The 19,063-nt window shown below is 48.8% G+C and overlaps 1 protein-coding gene across 1 annotated transcript in view; it reads right to left on the bottom strand.

Annotated features, from left to right (window-relative positions):
• Window positions 1-19,063, bottom strand: part of TSPOAP1 (TSPO associated protein 1) — a 2,768,302-nt gene that overhangs the window by 366,441 nt on the left and 2,382,798 nt on the right. The window contains exon 38 of the mRNA XM_086954028.1: window positions 14,768-14,871. Within this exon, the coding sequence (XP_086810154.1) occupies window positions 14,768-14,871 (104 nt within the window). The remainder of the gene's footprint in view (window positions 1-14,767; window positions 14,872-19,063) is intronic.

The following is a 19,063-nucleotide window of genomic DNA, read 5'->3' as shown; positions in this document are numbered from 1 at the left end:
AGAAGTTGCTGGCAGGAGACCAGTGAAGATAGTTCGAGTTGATCCAAGCCTGGATCGAAGATGGATGACACCTAAAAGCAGAGGGGACCAAATTCGTGACTACTAGCCAGTAGTCAGGTGGCACCAGGAGGGCACCGGATGGTAGTCACCTCGACTAGGTGAGTGGGCGACGCTGTGCTCTGCAGATCTCACGGACCAGGAGGCGTTGTCGGCGACCAGGATGGAGGTGCGAGCTGTCCCACGATGGATGAAGCTGTCGACGTCGCTGGACCCAGGATTGGGGCAACAAGTCTTGGCAAATTCAAGCCCACGCGGTGGACCTAAAATGGCGTCTGGTGTGGACCAGGAGGGTCCGGGGTGCTCCTCTTTTGGAAGGGAGCAAGGGCCAGTCTGGAGCAACCAGACCAGCAGCAGTGATGTCGTCGGCCGTCGTTAAGAATGCCACAAGCCAGCGGGCTAGTAGCCAAACAATGCGGTGAGCAGCAAAAAGCAGAAGGGCCCCACGCAGATCGTGGAGATGCTGGGAGGCTGGACTTCGGTGCTGGAGCTTAGCTGTAGAGGTAGGTAGAGGTCAGAGGTGCCAGGGAAGCCGGGTCTCGTCATGCTGGTCGGTCAGATTCCTGAGGAAGGACGTGCAGAAAACCGCAGAGTTCTTAGATGGTGCCTGCGGATGCAGGGTGACTACTCCTTAGTCACAAGGGAGAAATATTGAGAAGAGTCTTGAAGTCCTTTCGTAGAAAATCGTTTCTTGATTCAAAGATGATCTAATCTGGAAGGGTCCCCACTCCTGCCTTTATCCTAAAGAAAGGGGTGGGTACGCGACTAGGTCCTGCCCTAGGGGTGGGACCAGGAAGGGGTTGGTTACACCCCTCTCCCATGCCGGACTTTCCCCAGGCCAGGGGCTGGTGTGCCCCTGGAACTGGTTCTAGCCGGCAGATGCGTAGTGAGCACCGGGGTGCCACTCAGCAGTCACCTTCCTGTAAAGCCCTGCCTACCCAGGATGCACAAAACCCTGTCTGGGATGGTGCTAGCACCGCCCCTGACAGGAAACCCTTTGTCCAAGCTCTCCTCACTGGAAGGACTCCCAGCAGCAGGAGGTCAGACTCGTGTCTGTGGTGGCAGCATCCATTTTGTGGAGCTGAGGCTTCAGTTAACTTTAACCGGGGTTCACAGTTACATACATGTCGTGTCCCTCTAGAAGGGTGGAATGCTAACCCCGTCGCCAGGATGGGCGAGGGGTTAGTATTCCACTTCGTATGACACCTTACTCGACATGTTTTGATAAAGCGATACCAGAGATAGCATTTAACCGCGAGGATTATAATGCACTTAAGGGTATATGGTATGCGTTATCATGGAACAGCTATTAGGACTTGGTTCCGCAAGCTGCAAACGGGCTCAGCTCATGCCAGAGCACCATTTCACACGATTCCAAGCACTCTGCCTTCAGGATTGTCAAGGCATGCCATAGGAGTGACTGATAGGAATCTGTGTGTCCATTTTTAGGGTTAGATATAGGTATACTATATCTAAAGCAAAGGGTGAGTACACCTCCTTGCCCCAGCTGTCGTGCAGCCAGTTGTGTCAGATTTAGATGGCCATCCAGGGGTGGCATAATACATGCTTCAGCCCCTGGTAGGCCCTGGGTACACCTATGCCCTGAGTTACAGGGTCTGATAAGGTGGCCCAGTACAATTGGAAATGTACCTAAGGTACATGGAATCCATTTTAGAGAGAGAGCTGTAGGCCTGGGGTCCTGATTGGCAGGGCCCCAGGCCAACTAAGTCGGAAAACCAGTAAAACACCAGGCAAAAAGTTGGGGGCAACCATAGTCAGGTATCCACCTTCCTACAACCACTTAGGGTAGAAAAGAAGGACAAGTCCTCAGAACAACTGTGTCCAGATGGACAGAAATGAAAGGAGGCTTAGAGGGAAGAGCCTGGAGCTCACTCACTCTTCTGGCAGAGGTGATGGCAACCAGGAAAGCAGTCTTTAGAATCAGAAGACGTAAAGGACAGTTATGGAGCAGCTCAAAGGGAGCATACATCAGATAGGTTAACACCAGATTCAAGTCCCACTGAAGCATTAAAAAGGGAACAGGAGGGCCTTTCAAGAATCTATTTACAAAAGGGGACTTGAAAAGAGAAGGCTGATCAGGAAGTCTCAAAAAGGCTGAAACGGACAAAAGATATCCCTCGATAGTGCCCAGAGCAGAGCTCTGCTGGGCCAGGGAAAGAAGAAAGAGGAGAACCTATGAAAGAGGGCAGAGAGCGGATCCTCAGCCTTTGCTGTGCACCATGCCACAAATTTGTTCCACCTGCAGGCGTATACCAATTTTGTGGAGGGACGCCTGGCTGCCGGAATCATGTCACAGACTTCAGAAGGCAAGTCAAATGGCCTCAACTGTCGCCGCTCAATCTCCACCATTGTAGGTGGAGACTGGACAGGTTCGGGTGGAGGACTGTCCCCTGCTGCTGCGACAGAAGGTCCTCCCGAAGAGGCATACGAATCGGGGGATCTACAGACATGCTGAGTAGCTCGGGATACCAGTACTTCGTGCCCAGTCCGGAACCACAAGGATGACTTGGGACCGGTCGGGTCTGATCTTTTTCAGCACTCTGGGCAGAAGTGGTAAAGGCGGAAAGGCGTACAACACACCGCAGCGCCACTCGCAACAAAAAGCGTTTCCGAGCGAGTGCCTCCTTGGAAATTCCAACGTGCAGAACTGATGACATTGCACGTTCTCTTCGGTGGCGAATAGATCTAACCAAGGCTCTCCCTACTGCTGAAAGAGACCTTGCGCCACGTCCGAGTTTAGACGCCATTAGTGATACATCATGCACTGGCGACTGAGTTCGTCTGCCCTGGCGTTCAGGGAACCTGCCAGGTGTTGAACGACCAGGGTGACGCCCTGGTGTCCCAGCTGTTGCCAGAGGCGCAGAGCCTCCTCACAAAGGGTCCACGATACCACCCCGCCCTGTTTGTTGCAGTAACACATGGCGGTGGTATGGCAGTGAACACCTTCACTACACTTACCCGGACAGAGGGAAGGAATGCTTTCAGTGCAAGACGGATCGCACGCAGCTCCAGAAGGTTGATATGGAGCCGGGACTCCGCCGGAGACCAGAGGCCTCTAATCTCCCCCTCTCCCATGTGGCCCCCTGAGCAGGAGGGATGCATCTGTCACCACTACGTGCTCCAGTTGAGGTAGGGAGAGGGATCTGCCGCTGACCCAATCGCGGTCCGTGAGCCACCACTGCAACTGTCTCGCAGTGCCCTCCTGTGAGAAGTTGGCCTGATATATGATGCTCACTGGTTCTAGTGATCACCTTGTATCAGTCCAAACAACTCTTATGGTGATTGGTTGTAAGTCAACCTTATAGACCAGCTATCCTAATGGTAGCATGGACAAAGCAGTCTTAGGCTAAACTCTTTTGGCATGTGAAGCCAGCTGTTTTTCCACATATAACCCCTTGAATACCAAATGAAAGGACACCACACAGGTTGTTATGAAAATAAACAAGATATTTATAACTAACAAAACACCTCGGAACTCTTTATGAGATCAGAGAGCTAAGCACATGACAAGACTCTTAAGAAAATTACGATAAGTTGCACAAATTACAATGGTGCCCTAGGGGCACGACAAACCATATAATGCGTAAATGGTATAAGGAAATCGATAGAGGAAATGAAGGTGTGCAGAGGCTGTAGGATCGCTGGCACTACACTACCCTAACCTTAGGTAAGGAGCAGGAGGCCCACAGGACAAGTGTGCATAGTGTGAACTCACACGCGAGATGCGGTACAAAGTCAATGGACAGTACAAATTACGAAAAGGTAAGTAATAGACAGTTCCGACTACCTGGGAATAAAACGACTGGATACCTGGACACTGGGAGAGTCAATCTACCCTTGAGCACCAAAATGCTCGTTACCTCACTCACGGGCTGCGGGTGCATAGGTGTGAAAGTGTATCGGGTTTCCGCGTTGAAGTCTATGGAGCCTTGAAGAAAGATGCTGCAGGCGACCAGGAGGAAGCTGTCCGGACCGATCCAAGGGTGGATCGAGGAAGATGAAGACCTGAAAGCAGAGGGGACAATGTTCACAGTCACTAGCTAGTGACTGGAGTGGAACCAGGAAGGAACCAGATGCTGTCGTCGCGATCAGGTGAAGAGTGGACGCTTGACTCTGCTGGACCAAGTGGTGTCTTCGACGACCAGGATGGAGCCACGTGCTGTCCCACGCAGGCTCTCGCTGTCGGCGGTGTTGGCTCCGGATTCGGCGTCAACAGGCCTTGGCAAAGGCAACCCACGCGGTGAGTGGAAAAGGCGTCTGGTGCGGACCAGGAGGGTCCGGGGTGCTTCTCCTTTGCAGGGAAGCAAGGGCTAGTCTGGAGCAACCAGACCAGCAGTGTAGATGTTGTGGATCGTCGTCTAGGAGGTCACTACCCAGCCGGCAAGTGACCAGACAACGCGTCGAGCAGCAATCAAGCAAAAGGGCCCCACGCAGATCTCGTGGATGCTGGAGGGCTGATCTTCTGTGCAGGAGCTGCTCGGGGCTAGGGCTTCTCAATCCCCAAAGCACTTTGTCGAGGATGCCTCTGAAGTCGTGCTGGAAGCGAAGTGCAGTTTTTTCAAGATGGCTGGTCCCATGTGTCTCGTCGCACCCACGGATCTCAGCTGTGCTGCAGATGTAGGTAGAGGCCGGAGAGGTCTGGAAGTCCGGGTCTCGTCGGGCTCGGAAGTCTGGATCCACTTGGGAAGACGACAAAGTGAACCGCTGGAACGCTTGATGGTGCCTGCTTGTGCAGGGTGGTCACTCCTTGGCCACAAGGGAGATTTCTTCAGTCTTCTGTGGAGCAGAACGTGGAAGTCCAGAGTTTCCTCTTGTAGAGTTTCAAATCAGGATTAATGTAATTTGGAATGGGACCAGCTCCTACCTTTATTCTCCTAAAGGGGGCTGTACTATGACTAGGTCCCTCCTATGGGTGGGACCAGGAAGGGGGGTGGTTACACCCCCTATCCTTTGTCCGGTTTCGTGCCAGAGCTGGGACTGGAGTGCCCCAGCAACTGGTTTGAACCGGTGTATGCACAGGGACACCTTGTGTGCCCCAGGCATGTCTCATTCCTTTCAGGCCTGTCCTACCTAATACACAAAATCCTGTCTGGGGTGGTGCTAGCACCTCCCAAGGCAGGAAACCCTTTGTCCAGGCCTCCCTCGCTGGAAGGACTCCCAGCAGCAGGAGGTCAGACTTGTGTCTGTGGTGGCAGCATCCATTTTGTGATGCTGAGGCTCGAGTTAACTTTAACCGGGGTTCACAGTTACATACATGTCGTGTCCCTCTAAAAGGGTGGAATGCTACCCCGGTCGCCAGAACTGGAGAGGGGGTAGTATTTCAATTCGTATGACACCTTACTCGACATGTTTTGATAATGCGATGCCAAAGTTAGCAATAACCGTGAGGATTATAATGCACTTAAGAGTATATGGTATAGCGTTATTATGGAAACAGCTAAAGGACTTGGTTCCGAAAGCTGCAGACAGGCTCAGCTCATGCTAGAGCACCATCTCACATAATTCCAAGCACTCTGCCTCCAGGATTGTTAAGGCCTGCCATAGGAGTGACTTATAGGATTATATGTGTCCATTTTAGGGTTAGATATAGGTATACTATAGGTAAAGCAAAGGGTGATTACACCACCTTGCCCCAGCAGTGTGACCAGCCAGTTGTGTCTGTTTAGATAGCCAGCCAGGAGTGGCATAATACATGCTGCAGCCCCTGGTAGGCCTTTGGTGCACTTATGCCCTGGGTACCTATGGTACACTGTACAAGGACTTACAAGAGTGACCCAATACCAATTAGATCTGTACCTAAGGTACATGGAGTCCATTTTAACAGAGAGAGCAGGAAGCCTGGGGTCCTGAATAGCAGGATCCCAGGCCAACTAAGTCGAAAACCAGCTAAACACTAGGCAAAAAGTTGGGGGTAACCATAGTCAGATATCCACCTTCCTACACCTCCGAGATCAGGACGTGGTCGGACAAGTTGCCCTGATGCTGGTCCCACTGTAGATCCCGCATCTGCCACCTGGCATGATGCACCTGAAGGATCTGATCAAGCCTTTTGGATTCCCGATCCGGAGGAGCGGTCGGGAATTCGGTCTGGGACGTTGAGGCCTGGATAATCAGACTCTCAGAGGTGGGGTGGGTGGACAGAAAAGCAGGGGTCGCCCGGGACCGGACGGTGGCGTCGGGCCACGTTCCGATCCACAGGAAGGCCTGTAGAAGGCTTGGACCAGGTGCCCATCAGAATGTCGGTGAGGGCCTAGTTAAACGGCAGTAGAGGCTCCGAGGAGCTTGCCTGCGGGTTGAGCACCTCAGTGAAGAGGTTAGTAATCACGGTTGCAACAGGGAGCTCAAGAGCCAAGGCCTTGGCTGCCCTGTTCAACACCATGCTGTAAGCAGCACCCTCCTCTGAAGCCATGGAGGGAGTAGAGATGAATGGCGAAGTGTCTAGACCAATGGCCTCCCCCCAGCTCATCTGCCCAGTCCTTACTCAACTGGCACTGCAATGCCAGAGGGTCCTCAGACCCCTCCCAGTCCCCTTCATCCGTGTCCTGATAATCAGGCAAAAATCATGGAGCCGGGTCATAGGCAAAAGGCTAACCCACCGACGTCGTAGACGGCGCCGCACAGGCGTTGGACGTGGAATGGGGCTGAAACCGAGGACGACGTCGTCCGAAGACGGTGCCGGGAGCGACACCATGGGGGTCGGCGCCAGCGGAGGAATCGTGAGGACGACTGGCGACGGCCCTGATCCAGGCCTGGATCCTGTGGGGCCCTGCGGTGTTGGGACCGGAGTCGACAACGGCGCCGGGGCCGGAGCTACCGGCCCGCAAGGGCCCGGTGTCGGGACTGAGGGCCCGAAGACGCCCTGGTGTTCCAACCATTGCCAGAAGTGCACAGACTCCTGACAAAGGGTCCACAACCGTACCCCGCCCTGTTTGTTGCAGGCCCACATGGCGGTGGTGTTGTCCGTGAACACCTGCACTACACTTCCCCGGACAGAGGGAAGGAATGCTTTCAGTGCAAGACGGATCGCTTGCAGCTCTCTCCGCCTCTCCCATGTGGCTCCCCCAGCCCAGGAATGATGCATCGGTCACCACTACGTGCTCCGGTTGGGGTAGGGAACGGGATCTGCCGCTGACCCAATCGCGGTTCGTGAGCCACCACTGCAACTGTCTCGCAGTGCCCTCCGAGATCAGGACGTGGTCGGACAGGTTGCCCTGATGCTGGGCCCACTGAAACTTCAGGTCCCACTGCAGAGCCCGCATCCGCCACCTGGCATGATGCACCAGAAGGATGCAGGAGGCCATCAGCCCCAGAAGTCGCAGCGTCAACCTGACCGATGACTGCGGCTCTGCGACCGGTCCCTCGACTTCCTCCTCGACCGGGACCTCGAGCCGCGCGCAGAGCCGATTGCCGGAGCTCGAGCAGCTTGCGGGATCGCTCCCGCGTAGCCTTCAAGGTCAAGGCCCGGCAGTCGGGACACGACTTGTCGTCGTGTTCGGCCCCGAGGCAGTAAAGGCACCGATGGTGGGGGCCTGTCACCGACATCAGGTGGTGACAGTCCGCACAAGGCTTAAACCCAGGCATCCCTATCGGCACCAGGAGTCGATGTCGACTCGAAAAGATGACCAAAAGTGATCAAAAAAGGTAGTCAAAAAATGACCAGAGTACTGCTCTTCCCGGATCTGCGCTTACTGGCGCGGAAAAAAGAAGAACTGACGTCATCGTGCGTGGGCAGCGTCTAAGTACTCCGACAACGTCATCCAGGCGATCACGACGCCGACGCGTACGCAGAGCCCCAGGCGACGCCTACCGATGCGCAAGGGTACTGCTACGCAAATCTTTCCAGATCCAGTCTGATGCCTGGGGATATTCTAAGGTAAGGAATCTAACACTAACCTGTTGAGGTGCAAGGAATTAAAATATTCCCTTATCTGAGCCATCAATGCCCTGGCTCCCGGAAACAGGGGGAGACATGGTGCGGAGTCATGTACGGCCTCCTCAACCGCCAAGAAGTAGCAGCCCTGGGAGATGGAGTCTCCATGAGGCGGAAATTAGGAACAGAAAGGCACGTCAAATCAAAAGGGATGAGGCAGACTATAAAAACAGTAGAATCTATACCTTCGACAGGAAATATGATTCCCTGATCCCCAAACCCAAAACTGGAACACAGACATGCAGAACCACCACCACTAGTTCTGTCAACTCTAGTACCACCTCCCTGAGCTCCACTGGGCTCAGTGACATTGAGAATGAAATTTTGGCCAACTCTGAGCCCAATAATTCTACCTTTTTTTTAGAAATGGAACGTGTGAGGAAAGGAGTCAGAATACAGCCAGCAAGAGCCGCTGCAGACCCAAACCCCACAGGGGCAAACGTGGCAACAAGCGAAGACTATCGCAGGAAACTGAGGTCAGGGACACAGAAGAACTAGACGCATCGGGTGACAAAGTACAAGTCATCAACTTGTCCTCATTCCCTTTGACACCTGAGATGGTCTCCTTATTGAGCAGAGGCCTGAGCTTCAATCCCTATGCTACCGGCGACTTGTGCCAAACCAAGATTGATATCTTTAAATTCATTCGTAACCTCAAATTAAAAAAACATTTTGCGGGAGCACAGGACAGGCAGAGACAACCTAGACACACTCCAAATGTTTTTGATGATGTTTCTTTGACCATTAAAGATGTGCAATCTACACATTTGCTTCTTTCTTTAACAGACAGGGAAGACAGTCCTCTCGAAATGGAAAGGTTACTTGAGGAGTTGGATGTTGAGACTGATTACAGTATGGCGAGTGGCTTAAAAAGTAAATCCAAATGGACACCTACATTATCAGGAGATAATGTGATTGACAGATTTCATAGATATGTTCTTGAGGATCTGAATAGAACTAATATCAAAAACTTGAACTCTAAATTCAAATACAAAGACAACTTAACCAAAGGGGAACGGTTAGCACTTTCCACCTTAAGTGACAATCCCAACATAATCATCAGGGAGGCAGACAAAGGGGGCAATGTGGTGGTCATGGATCTGATTGACTACAATAATGAGATCCAAGGCCAACTCAATGATGAATCATGTTATGAGTTACTCAATCATAACCCCATGGGTCCACTAACACTTCTAATCAATGGACTCTTACTCAACTGGAAACAATCTGGTCTTCTAGATGACAACGAGTACCTATACCGTAAAGTTTTCAAACCTACGTATCCCTGGTTGTATACGCTACCCAAAGTCCACAAAAATCTACCATTTCCTCCAGGAAGACCGATAGTATCGGGGATTGGAGGTCCCACCGAAAAAATCGCAGAGTATGTGGATCTTTTCTTGGGGCCTTTGGTCAAAAATCTTCCGTCTTACATACAAGACTCTAAACATATACTTAGCATCATGTCAGACATGGAGTGGCAACAAGACACCATATTAGTGACCTTAGATGTGGTGTCTCTCTACACCAGCATCAATCCTGAACTAGGCTTAACAGCAATCACCAAACTTTTATCTAACCGACCTGCTTCACTCTGGGCACACACCAACATGCTACTACATATGATGAGAATCATCCTAGAAAACAACTTCTTCATTTTTGATCGAAATTGGTATCGACAAAAGAAGGGAGTAGCCATGGGCTCCAAATTCTCCCCCTCCTTTGCCAATCTCTTTATGGGGGCTCTGGAGGCGGACTTGATCTGGGGCACCAAAGGCATTAGATACGTCGACTCCATAGTCTTTTGGGGTCGTTACATTGACGATTGTTTTCTGTTGTGGTCAGGCTCTGAAGCACTACTTCAATCCTTTCTGGAACATCTGAACAACAATACATGGGAAATGAGCTTCACCATGCGGCATAGCCTCACCAATATGGAGTTCTTAGATTTAGAATTCTATGTGAAGAATAACCAACTACACTCTAAACTATTCAGGAAGCCAACCTCCTGTAATTCCTTACTCCATGCCGCCAGTTTTCACCCTGAACACCAGTTGCGTTCTATCCCTTATGGAGAATTCCTAAGGGCTAAGCGCAACTGCAGTGAATCCAGTGAATTCGAGACCTGTATGTCTAATATGAAAGACAGATTCCTACAGAGAGGATACTCTAACGCATCCCTCAAGTTAGCAGAACGAAAGACTAGAACCATCCCTAGACCAGATTGTCTAAAGACACGTACGGAGACAGAGTCCTCCAGCCAACAAATCAGATTGATAACAGAATACAATGCACTCAATCACACTACCAAAAAGAGTTTTAATAAACACTGGAAACTGCTTACAGAGGATCCGGTGCTTAAGGACTTCCTTCCGGATAGACCCTCCATTACATACAGAAGAGGTTTCACTCTTAAGAACAAACTGAGCCCTACAGTTCCCCCAAACACTACAGCTCGTGATTGGCTATCCACACGAGGCCTGGGTTTTTATAAATGTGGTTTCTGTTCCATGTGCATTTGGGGCAAACATGGCACTACAACTTTCAAGGGCCCGGGAGGAACCATATACAAAATCAAGCACAACATCACTTGCCTGACCAAATTCGTTGTGTACATAATCGAATGCCAATGTGGCAAGATATATGTAGGCAGCACAATTAGGACACTCAAAGAAAGAATAGCAGAACATATGAGAGCTATCCAGAAAAGAGACCCTAGGTACCCTGTAGCTCTACATATAGCAGAATGTCAACCACTGGAGAATGACATCAATGTACGTGTCTTTGGGATTGACATGATTCCCCTCAACATCAGAGGGGGTAACGGAGAATTGACGCTCAGACGTAGAGAGGCCACATGGATCATGCGTCTTCAGTGCGTGGAACATGGGCTAAACTACGTCCCTGAGCTTCAATACTTTCTGGGCGACTGACAAGTCAGCTTTTGGGATCCAGACCTTAAAACATCCATCTACCTATAGTGTTAAGATCTATTCACTGTTAGACCTACGAGAGATGACAAGAGACACCTTTCATATTACGTCTACACCTTTGGAATGATGATGATTTTTCAATTATGCATATACTGTAACATGTACAATGAGTGTTATAATGTTGATCTTAATACTTAGCTGTCTTAGTGGTCTTTGTCATGATCCACCACACCGTTGGCGAGACCAGACAAAAATGAAATGAAATGATGCTATTAATGTGATATACAAAGTCACGAATACACAAGAACGGTAATGCACCTTCACTCGACGATTTAAGACCTCAACTAGTCACTGACCACAGAACTATGTCACACTCATAGGCACCGGGTCACAATAGCAGGTGATGATTCTAATCTCAGCCTCCACCCACCACTCACCAGTCTATAGACTACTCTCCGGGCAATAGAACTCCGTTTTTCATTACTATCAGGCTGAGGAGCAAACACACCCACCTAAGTCGGGCAAACTCTCGCTCCGCCTAACTAGTCTATTATACTATCTTAACAGTGCTCATGCTTCCTATCTTACTACTACCTCTCATCTCATTCCAAAATGGTGTGGCACTTGTACACACTAACATTGTTGTAATTACAATAAGTTATGAGGACACCATGTACTTACTAGCATTCTCCCAACAATAATTAACTGAGAAAGTACTATGGATTTCATTAATAACTCCCCATACCAAGATGGCGGCCACGTTTTGTCTCACAAACCGACCGACATCTTCTATTTCTAACACTCCTACAAAGCAAGACCTCCCCCCCCGGTCATGTGTCCGTTCGCGATAGACGGCCACCGGGAACCTAAAGAGGAGGGATACCAGACCTAGAGTAAGTTCTTTTGCTTTCCCTACTACGACGAAATCAGCAATCTAATGAATTTACGAGCCCATAGGAACTAGATTTCATATCGGTGAAGCGTGCGTGTCAATCTTTACTTTCACAGAACGCCGCTCACCAAAGAAACGAACACGTTTTTGGATGCCTTTTTATCGATGGATCCCCTCCCGGTCACTGCCTGAAACACACACGTTTCCAGGTACAGAATTTCAATCCATTTACTTTTATTACATTAATTAATTATTAATTATATTAGAGGTTTGTCATAGTGTTTAACGCGATAGATGTTACTTTCAGCCCAATACAGCTGGTTTTTATTTTCCTTTTTCACCATAGCGCTGGTATTTTGGATATTCCACCCGAATAGGGCGGAACAGAGCTGATTAAACAGGATCTGACCTTCAGCCCAATATAGCTGATATTTATTTTCCCTTTTCACCATAGCGCTGATATTTGGGATATTCCGTCACCCTAACAGGGCGGAACTAAGCTGATTTAACAGGATCCGACCTACATGCCTGAAACTTACCCATTTCCAGGTATAAAACATATTTATTGCTTTTGTCATTCTCTTCACCTATCACACCGTGACTATAATTCAGCACAACGCGTTAGAGGCTAATTTCAGCTTAATGATCCTGGTACTTGTAATGCGTTGTGTTTTACCACAGCGCTTTTATTGTGAAGATTCTGACACACCCGATAGGGCGGAACTTAGCTGACACAACGGAATTTGATTCCACTGGATAATCTACCTTTACTCACCTATATCTTTGAACCAGAAATAAGCAGTGGTAAGGAAACTCCCCATGGAATCTCTTTTCCGCTTTATGACTATAATTTCTGTGCATCCGCTGAGATGTACTTGGACATTCCTCTCTTCCGCATGCCCTCCTGATGAGTCTTTCTTTTCGTTTTTTCAGTATAAATCTCTAATCTACCCGCATAGAACAGTACCATTAGGTCCAGACTACCCTCGACCCATTCCTGGTGTCGAGTCTAAAGGTAACTACATGTTTGTTTAGAGAGAGCATGTTTCTTGTAAAGTCACTTCTGACACTAGCGTTCGTTTTTAACCACCAATCAGACCCACACAACCCCAATTGAACTTGTCACCCATTATGTTCACAAACTCCACTGTAATTCGCTCTTACCATGACATTTTGACACTGTGTCACCCTCGGAATGCAGGACCACCGTGAGTTCACTTACCCCTCCCACTTTTTAAACGTTAACTTCATTATATACCTCACTGTCATAGCACCTCCACTCAAGGTCACCCACTCACTTCCTTGAAGTGGCACACTCTCTATATCTCGAGCGTCGTCACTCTTCACATCCACTATGTGCGAATGTACACGCACATTACCACTGCATGGTTGATGCACTTCTTGTCAATTTATGCATAATATTACAGTGATATGACGCACCACTGATTATATGTACGCAATTTTTGTACCATCAGCCCTGAAGAGTCGTGTTGACTCAACGGCACACAACGAAACACGTGTCGGCATATTGTGACATTTTCTCAAGTCTGGATGCAATAAATCATCTCTTTGCTGGGACAAGAAACACACTGAAGAATCTGCTTCTGTTAATTGATCATACCTGTTATTGTACTGGATTTTGTGACACCTTTATGTAGTTCGAGAGCACAGCTGTTTAATTGTTGTTTAGTCTCTGACTTTTTAGACGGTTAAGGGTGTTTTTCCGTCTGCTCTTCACGCACTACACAGCTACCCTTTCAAACTTAACACAGTAACGTAGAAATTGAGGCAGTGCGCCCTTGATATTGCAGCTTTCAAAAACCCCTCAACGGTCTTATCTCCATGAGGTGAAGTCCAAGAATGCCGCGACTTCACCCGGCCCTTACCTTTTGACTTCCCCGGAGAACGACATCCTCCAGAACGGCTCCGGCTCCCAGAACGACCCCGCAAACACTCTTCACTGGACAATGAAGACCGAGTGTGGAAAGCCTCTGAGGAGCGTGACACACGTGCCGCCATCAACTTCAGACGCTGCGACTTTGGTTTTAGTTTCTGGCAGGAGCCACAATACTCGGCGTTGTGGTGCTCACTTAAACACCACATACAAATTGTATGCAGGTCCGTCACAGACATATGTCGGCTACAAGACTCAAAAGGTTTGAAACCTGCAGACATAGAAAGGACACACTGTTCCACTGACAACAAAGTATCGAGGTAGGTCAAACAAATGACTCAAGGAACCGCTTCTCCGGATCTGCGTCACAGTGCAGAAAAGAAGAAACTGACATCTGCACGCCAGAAGGGACTATTTGGCTTCACTTACGTCATGACTGGAGTAGTCAACATCATTACGGAGCCGTACGACACTATCCCCTGGCAAGCAGAGGTACTGCTGAAAAATTTCTGGATCCAGACTGCAACCAGGGGAGAATTCAAAAGCTAAGGAAACTGCGGCAAGATGTCTTTATTAGATTAAATAGTTATAGTTTACAAAGAGGAAATTTCAATTATCAAACTGAGTCTGGATAAGGCAGTTCCTGTGAAGAAACCGTATGAAGCACAATTCACACAGGACACAGATATAATTTAGAATGCTTCCTATCTCTGTGGAGTTCGGCTATGCTCACCTAAAAACAACCTCTTTCCATGATGAATTACAAACGAATGTGCTTTATATAAAGAGAACGTTTCAGAAATAACGTTTTGATAGTATTTGAAAAAGCAAAACGACATGCAAAACATAAACTTAGCTTCTTTATTACATCCTGTGCCTATTGTCAAGACTTGAAAAAGTTTCTTAGGGAAGACCAAGTACGCAACATATTACAACTAGAGGTTATCATTTTGAAACTGTTAAAGACTACAGTAGCCTGCAGACATCAACAGCATGTGTTAACGATAGGAAAAACACACTGTCATAAAAGTAGTAGATACCTCTACATCCACGTTTGGAGAACTCTCGCGGGGATTGTAGTCAAAGATGGCAACCATGGTCCTGGCAACATTCAGCTCAGTTCGACAAACTTGCAAATTCAGCTCTGCACATCACCAAAAATGGAAAAGTTACTCACTGAGATAGTTCCATATACTTTTACATGACTTTACAGTTAATATAAGTTCAGTCTTGAAAACATCACATATAAACGCGAACCTCGCAGTGAGTTCACTAAAATCAGATAAAAAGTTTTGCCTTTGTACAGTTTGTGCTATCTGATGACAGAACTTGGCTTCACTTGGAGTGCCATGTCTAGAAGTAAGAGGAAGTTTGTGGAAAAAACATAATACTGAAGGTTATAGTTTGATTTGCCTCTTAGAGAGGGTTCCTAAGAGCTAAGCCAGTCAGTGCCCATGGTAAGGAGCACAATCATTGCTAAAAAGTATCTAGTTCACAGTCTGGGTGTAGTCAGCACCCACTGCAAACTGTTTTGAGAGAGGCCTTTCTGAGAGAGCGCCAAACCACTCAAAGTGATGGTGGTCCAGAAATGAGTTCATAATCATATCAGATTCATAATTTTGGAGTACTTGTGAAGGAGAGCAAGCCTTGACATGACTAATATACCAGCGGTTCAGGTCAAGAACAGCTACCAACTTATAATCATGTTTGTTTATCATAATAAACAATAATAAAAAGCATTGATTAAGCCAATAGGTCTGGGGTTAATGTGCTAAAGAACAAATTACTTACCTTCTGTAATGCCCTACCTGGTATAGACTCTATCCTGCCTCAGATTCCTTATATTTGAATATCCCAGGTGTCAGACTATCTGGGAGATTTTCGATCATTAACCTTGCGTGCTGGTAGATGGCATCACTCGGCTCTGGGCTGGCGACCTCCGCATCGAAAGTGACATGCATAGTACCTTTATAGGAACCACCTTTGCATGCTGATGTAAGTTACTTTAGTGACTTTACACATCAGGAGCGCGTATCCTCGATGAGATCTGACCGCTGGTGTGTAAAAGACTAGGGCCCCGAAAGGGGAGTCCCTTGTACCTGAACTGGTTCGCAGAACAGTCCCCCCCAATCCATGCCCAATTTCTCTTCTCACTTTGGTGACTTGCTTTCCCAGCTCACAATTAATAACTCTAAACTTCTGGTCCTGGGTGATTTTAACTACTGGCCGTCAGACGCCCATGAAAGCCCGCAATCCCTGGCTTTTACTGACTTATTAACTGGACTCAATGGTCTTCAACACGTTCACTCACCCACTCACTCCAAGGGCCATATTCTAGATCAAGTGTGGACCTATAATCTCGATATTAAGTCACTCATGATCACACCTTGTCACTGGTCAGACCATCACCTCATTTCCTTCCTCCTCCTGGTTCCTCCTCCGCACCCTCGCAGTCGAGGCACTAGCCTCTTGGCTAGAAACTGGAACAAAGCAGATCTTGACCTATTCCTTACCTCTCTAACATCGTCAGTTCCGCCCAGCTCTGGTTCTATCGATTCCCAAGCAGCTGCACTCGTTAATTGGCTAGAATCCGCCAGTGACAAGGTCGCCCCCCTCAAGCTAATCAGAACCAAGCGCCCTCACGACGCACATCGCTGGTTCTCTGACAACCTTAAATCTTTAAAACTCGGTCTCCGCCAAGCCGAGCGTCGCTGGCGTAGAAGTTATGATCCCTTAGAAAAACCACCTTTTCTAAAATTACTGGGAGAATATAAACGAGCAATCTCCGCCGCCAAAACCACCTACTTTTCCACCAAAATCCTCAACTCTGCGCAAAAATCAAAAGACATCTTCGCCATTGTAGAAGAACTCTCACATCCAGATAGGGTGACCATCAAACCCCTTCCATCTCAGGCACTCTGCGATTCCCTCAACTGCTTCTTCATAGAAAAAATTAGCAAAATCAAAAATAGTATCTCTTCCATACCCCTGACTATACCCCTCACTGAGGCTGCTCCCTCCACCAACTCTCACTCTCTGACTCAGTTCCCCCCCCTTATCAGAAGACGTTTTCATCGCCCTGCTTAACAAAGTTTCCTCTGGCTCCCCCACAGACTGCTGCCCCCCGCAATTCTCCAGGCTGCTTTCTCAGCCTGCCCCACTTCTCCTCTGGCCCTCCTGAACAGTTCTCTCCTGCTCGGAGAGGTCCCCAGCCAATTTAAGAACGCAGAGGTAGTTCCCATTCTAAAGAAACCCACTGCTGACCCTACGGTCATGGGCAACTTCCGCCCCATCTCCCTTCTTCCCTACCTAAGCAAGGTACTCGAGACGTACGTAACTAGTATCCTCAGCTCTTTTATTGAGGACTCCAACTTCTTGGACCCCCAGCAGGCCGGGTTCAGACCCGCCCATTCCACAGAGGCGGTCATTCTCTCTGTAATGGAGGAACTCCGTAGAGGCGCCGATTCTAACACCCACCAAGCCCTGATTCTTCTGGACCTGTCGGCGGCCTTTGACACGGTCGACCACACCATCTTGGTCGACCGTGTCAAAGAGGCTGGTATCGGAGGGACGGCCCTTGACTGGGTCCGCTCATTCCTGACGAACCGCCACCAATCTGTCCGACTCTCCCATTTTTCGGCTGACAGGATGAAACTCACCTGCGGTGTGCCACAGGGTTCGTCTCTGTCCCCACTTCTTTTTAATTTGTACCTTACCCCCCTGATCCGCTCCCTCCGGGGAAGGAATGTCACTGCATTTAACTATGCAGATGACATTCAGCTCATCTTCAATCTTGACTCCTCGCAGGATGCGGCTCAGGACTTCCAGTCTACCCTCTGTCATATCAGCAATTGGATGGGCACTCACCATCTCAAACTCAATCCCGACAAGACGGAGCTTGTTCTTGTCGGAGGCCCATCCAACCCCTGGAACTCCACCTTCTGGCCCCCTGCCCTTGGCCCCTCCCCCCGCCCTGCTGACAAGGTCAAAAGCTTGGGGGTCTACATTTCTCATGATCTCTCCATGCAACATCAGGTCAGTGCTACAGTGTCTTCCTGCTTCCACCAGCTCAGAAAAATTCGCAAAATTGCCCATTTTCTGACCACCGAAGCCCTCACCCTGACGTTGCTGGCATTAGTCATCTCTCGGGTTGACTATGCCAATGCCTTGTACGCAGGTATCCCGCAATACCAAATCAAAAGACTTCAGATGATACAGAATCAGGCAGCACGCCTCATTTACCACCAACCCAAACATCACCACGTCCGTCCTTTACTTAAAGCCCTGCACTGGCTTCCTGTTTCAGAGCGTTGTCAATTTAAACTAGGCTGCTTGACCCACAAATCCCTGGCCGGCATCGGCCCCTCTTTCATCTCGTCGCTTCTGCACCCGTACGTCCCTTCCAGACCCCTTCGATCTTCCCACCATGCTCTCCTTCAGACGCCCAGGTTCAGACGCAAAAAGCACGGAGGCCTCAGATTTTCTTTTCTGGCCCCCTCACTCTGGAACTCTCTCCCCCTGGAACTTAGACTTTCCCCCTCTTACCCTCACTTCAGGTCTCTCCTAAAGACTCACCTCTTCCGCGGTGCTTACACATAAGCTCCCTTGCCCTCCCTTCTTTGTCTCCTCCTGATTTAGTGAACAGCGCCAAGAAACCGACCGGTGTATGTTGCGCCTTACAAATTGTTTTTACATTACATTACATTACAACAGTGAGGATCGGTAAGGAATTCAAAGCTAGATAGAGTCTCTACCAAATAGGGCATCACCGGAGGTAAGAAACTTGTTCTGATAGACTTCTAGCTGCAGATGCCTTACCATCAAATAAATACCTAAGCAATACTTCCCCAGAGGTGGGACTGATTAAACCAAAAAAACTCTTATTGGATTGAATGGGCAAAGTGCCTTTCACAACAGACCTGACTGTTCAGGCAGAAATCTTTTGTGAACATGCCCAGGGATGCCCAAGTCGCTGCCTCACAGATGTTCAGGAGAAGAACACTGCAAGCTAACAGTGGTTGCAGCTATGGAAGAAGGAGACAGCAAGCCTTCAGGGGGCTGCTTCTTGCCCGCTGCTTTGGAGATCATAATACAGAAGACAATCCATCAAGAGACAAACCTTTTCTATACAGCTTTCTCTTTCTCTACTACCACAAAACCCATGAAGAGTTGATCACTCACCCGGAAATCTTTTGTGCGGTTAAAGTAGAACGACAATGCTTCTATTGGGTCCAGGGGATGAAATCTCTCCTCCTCTTTGGAGGCATGTGAGAGAGCAATGAACGTAGGCAGGGTAATATTCTAGTCATTACGAAAAGGAGCGACAACCTTTGGGA

Source organism: Lissotriton vulgaris, chromosome 2_1 (assembly GCF_964263255.1).
Source record: "Lissotriton vulgaris chromosome 2_1, aLisVul1.2, whole genome shotgun sequence".
NCBI classification, from domain to species: Eukaryota; Metazoa; Chordata; class Amphibia; order Caudata; family Salamandridae; genus Lissotriton; species Lissotriton vulgaris.
The sequence above is the reverse complement of the archived record's forward strand: the minus strand, read 5'-3'. Positions and strand labels throughout refer to the sequence as shown.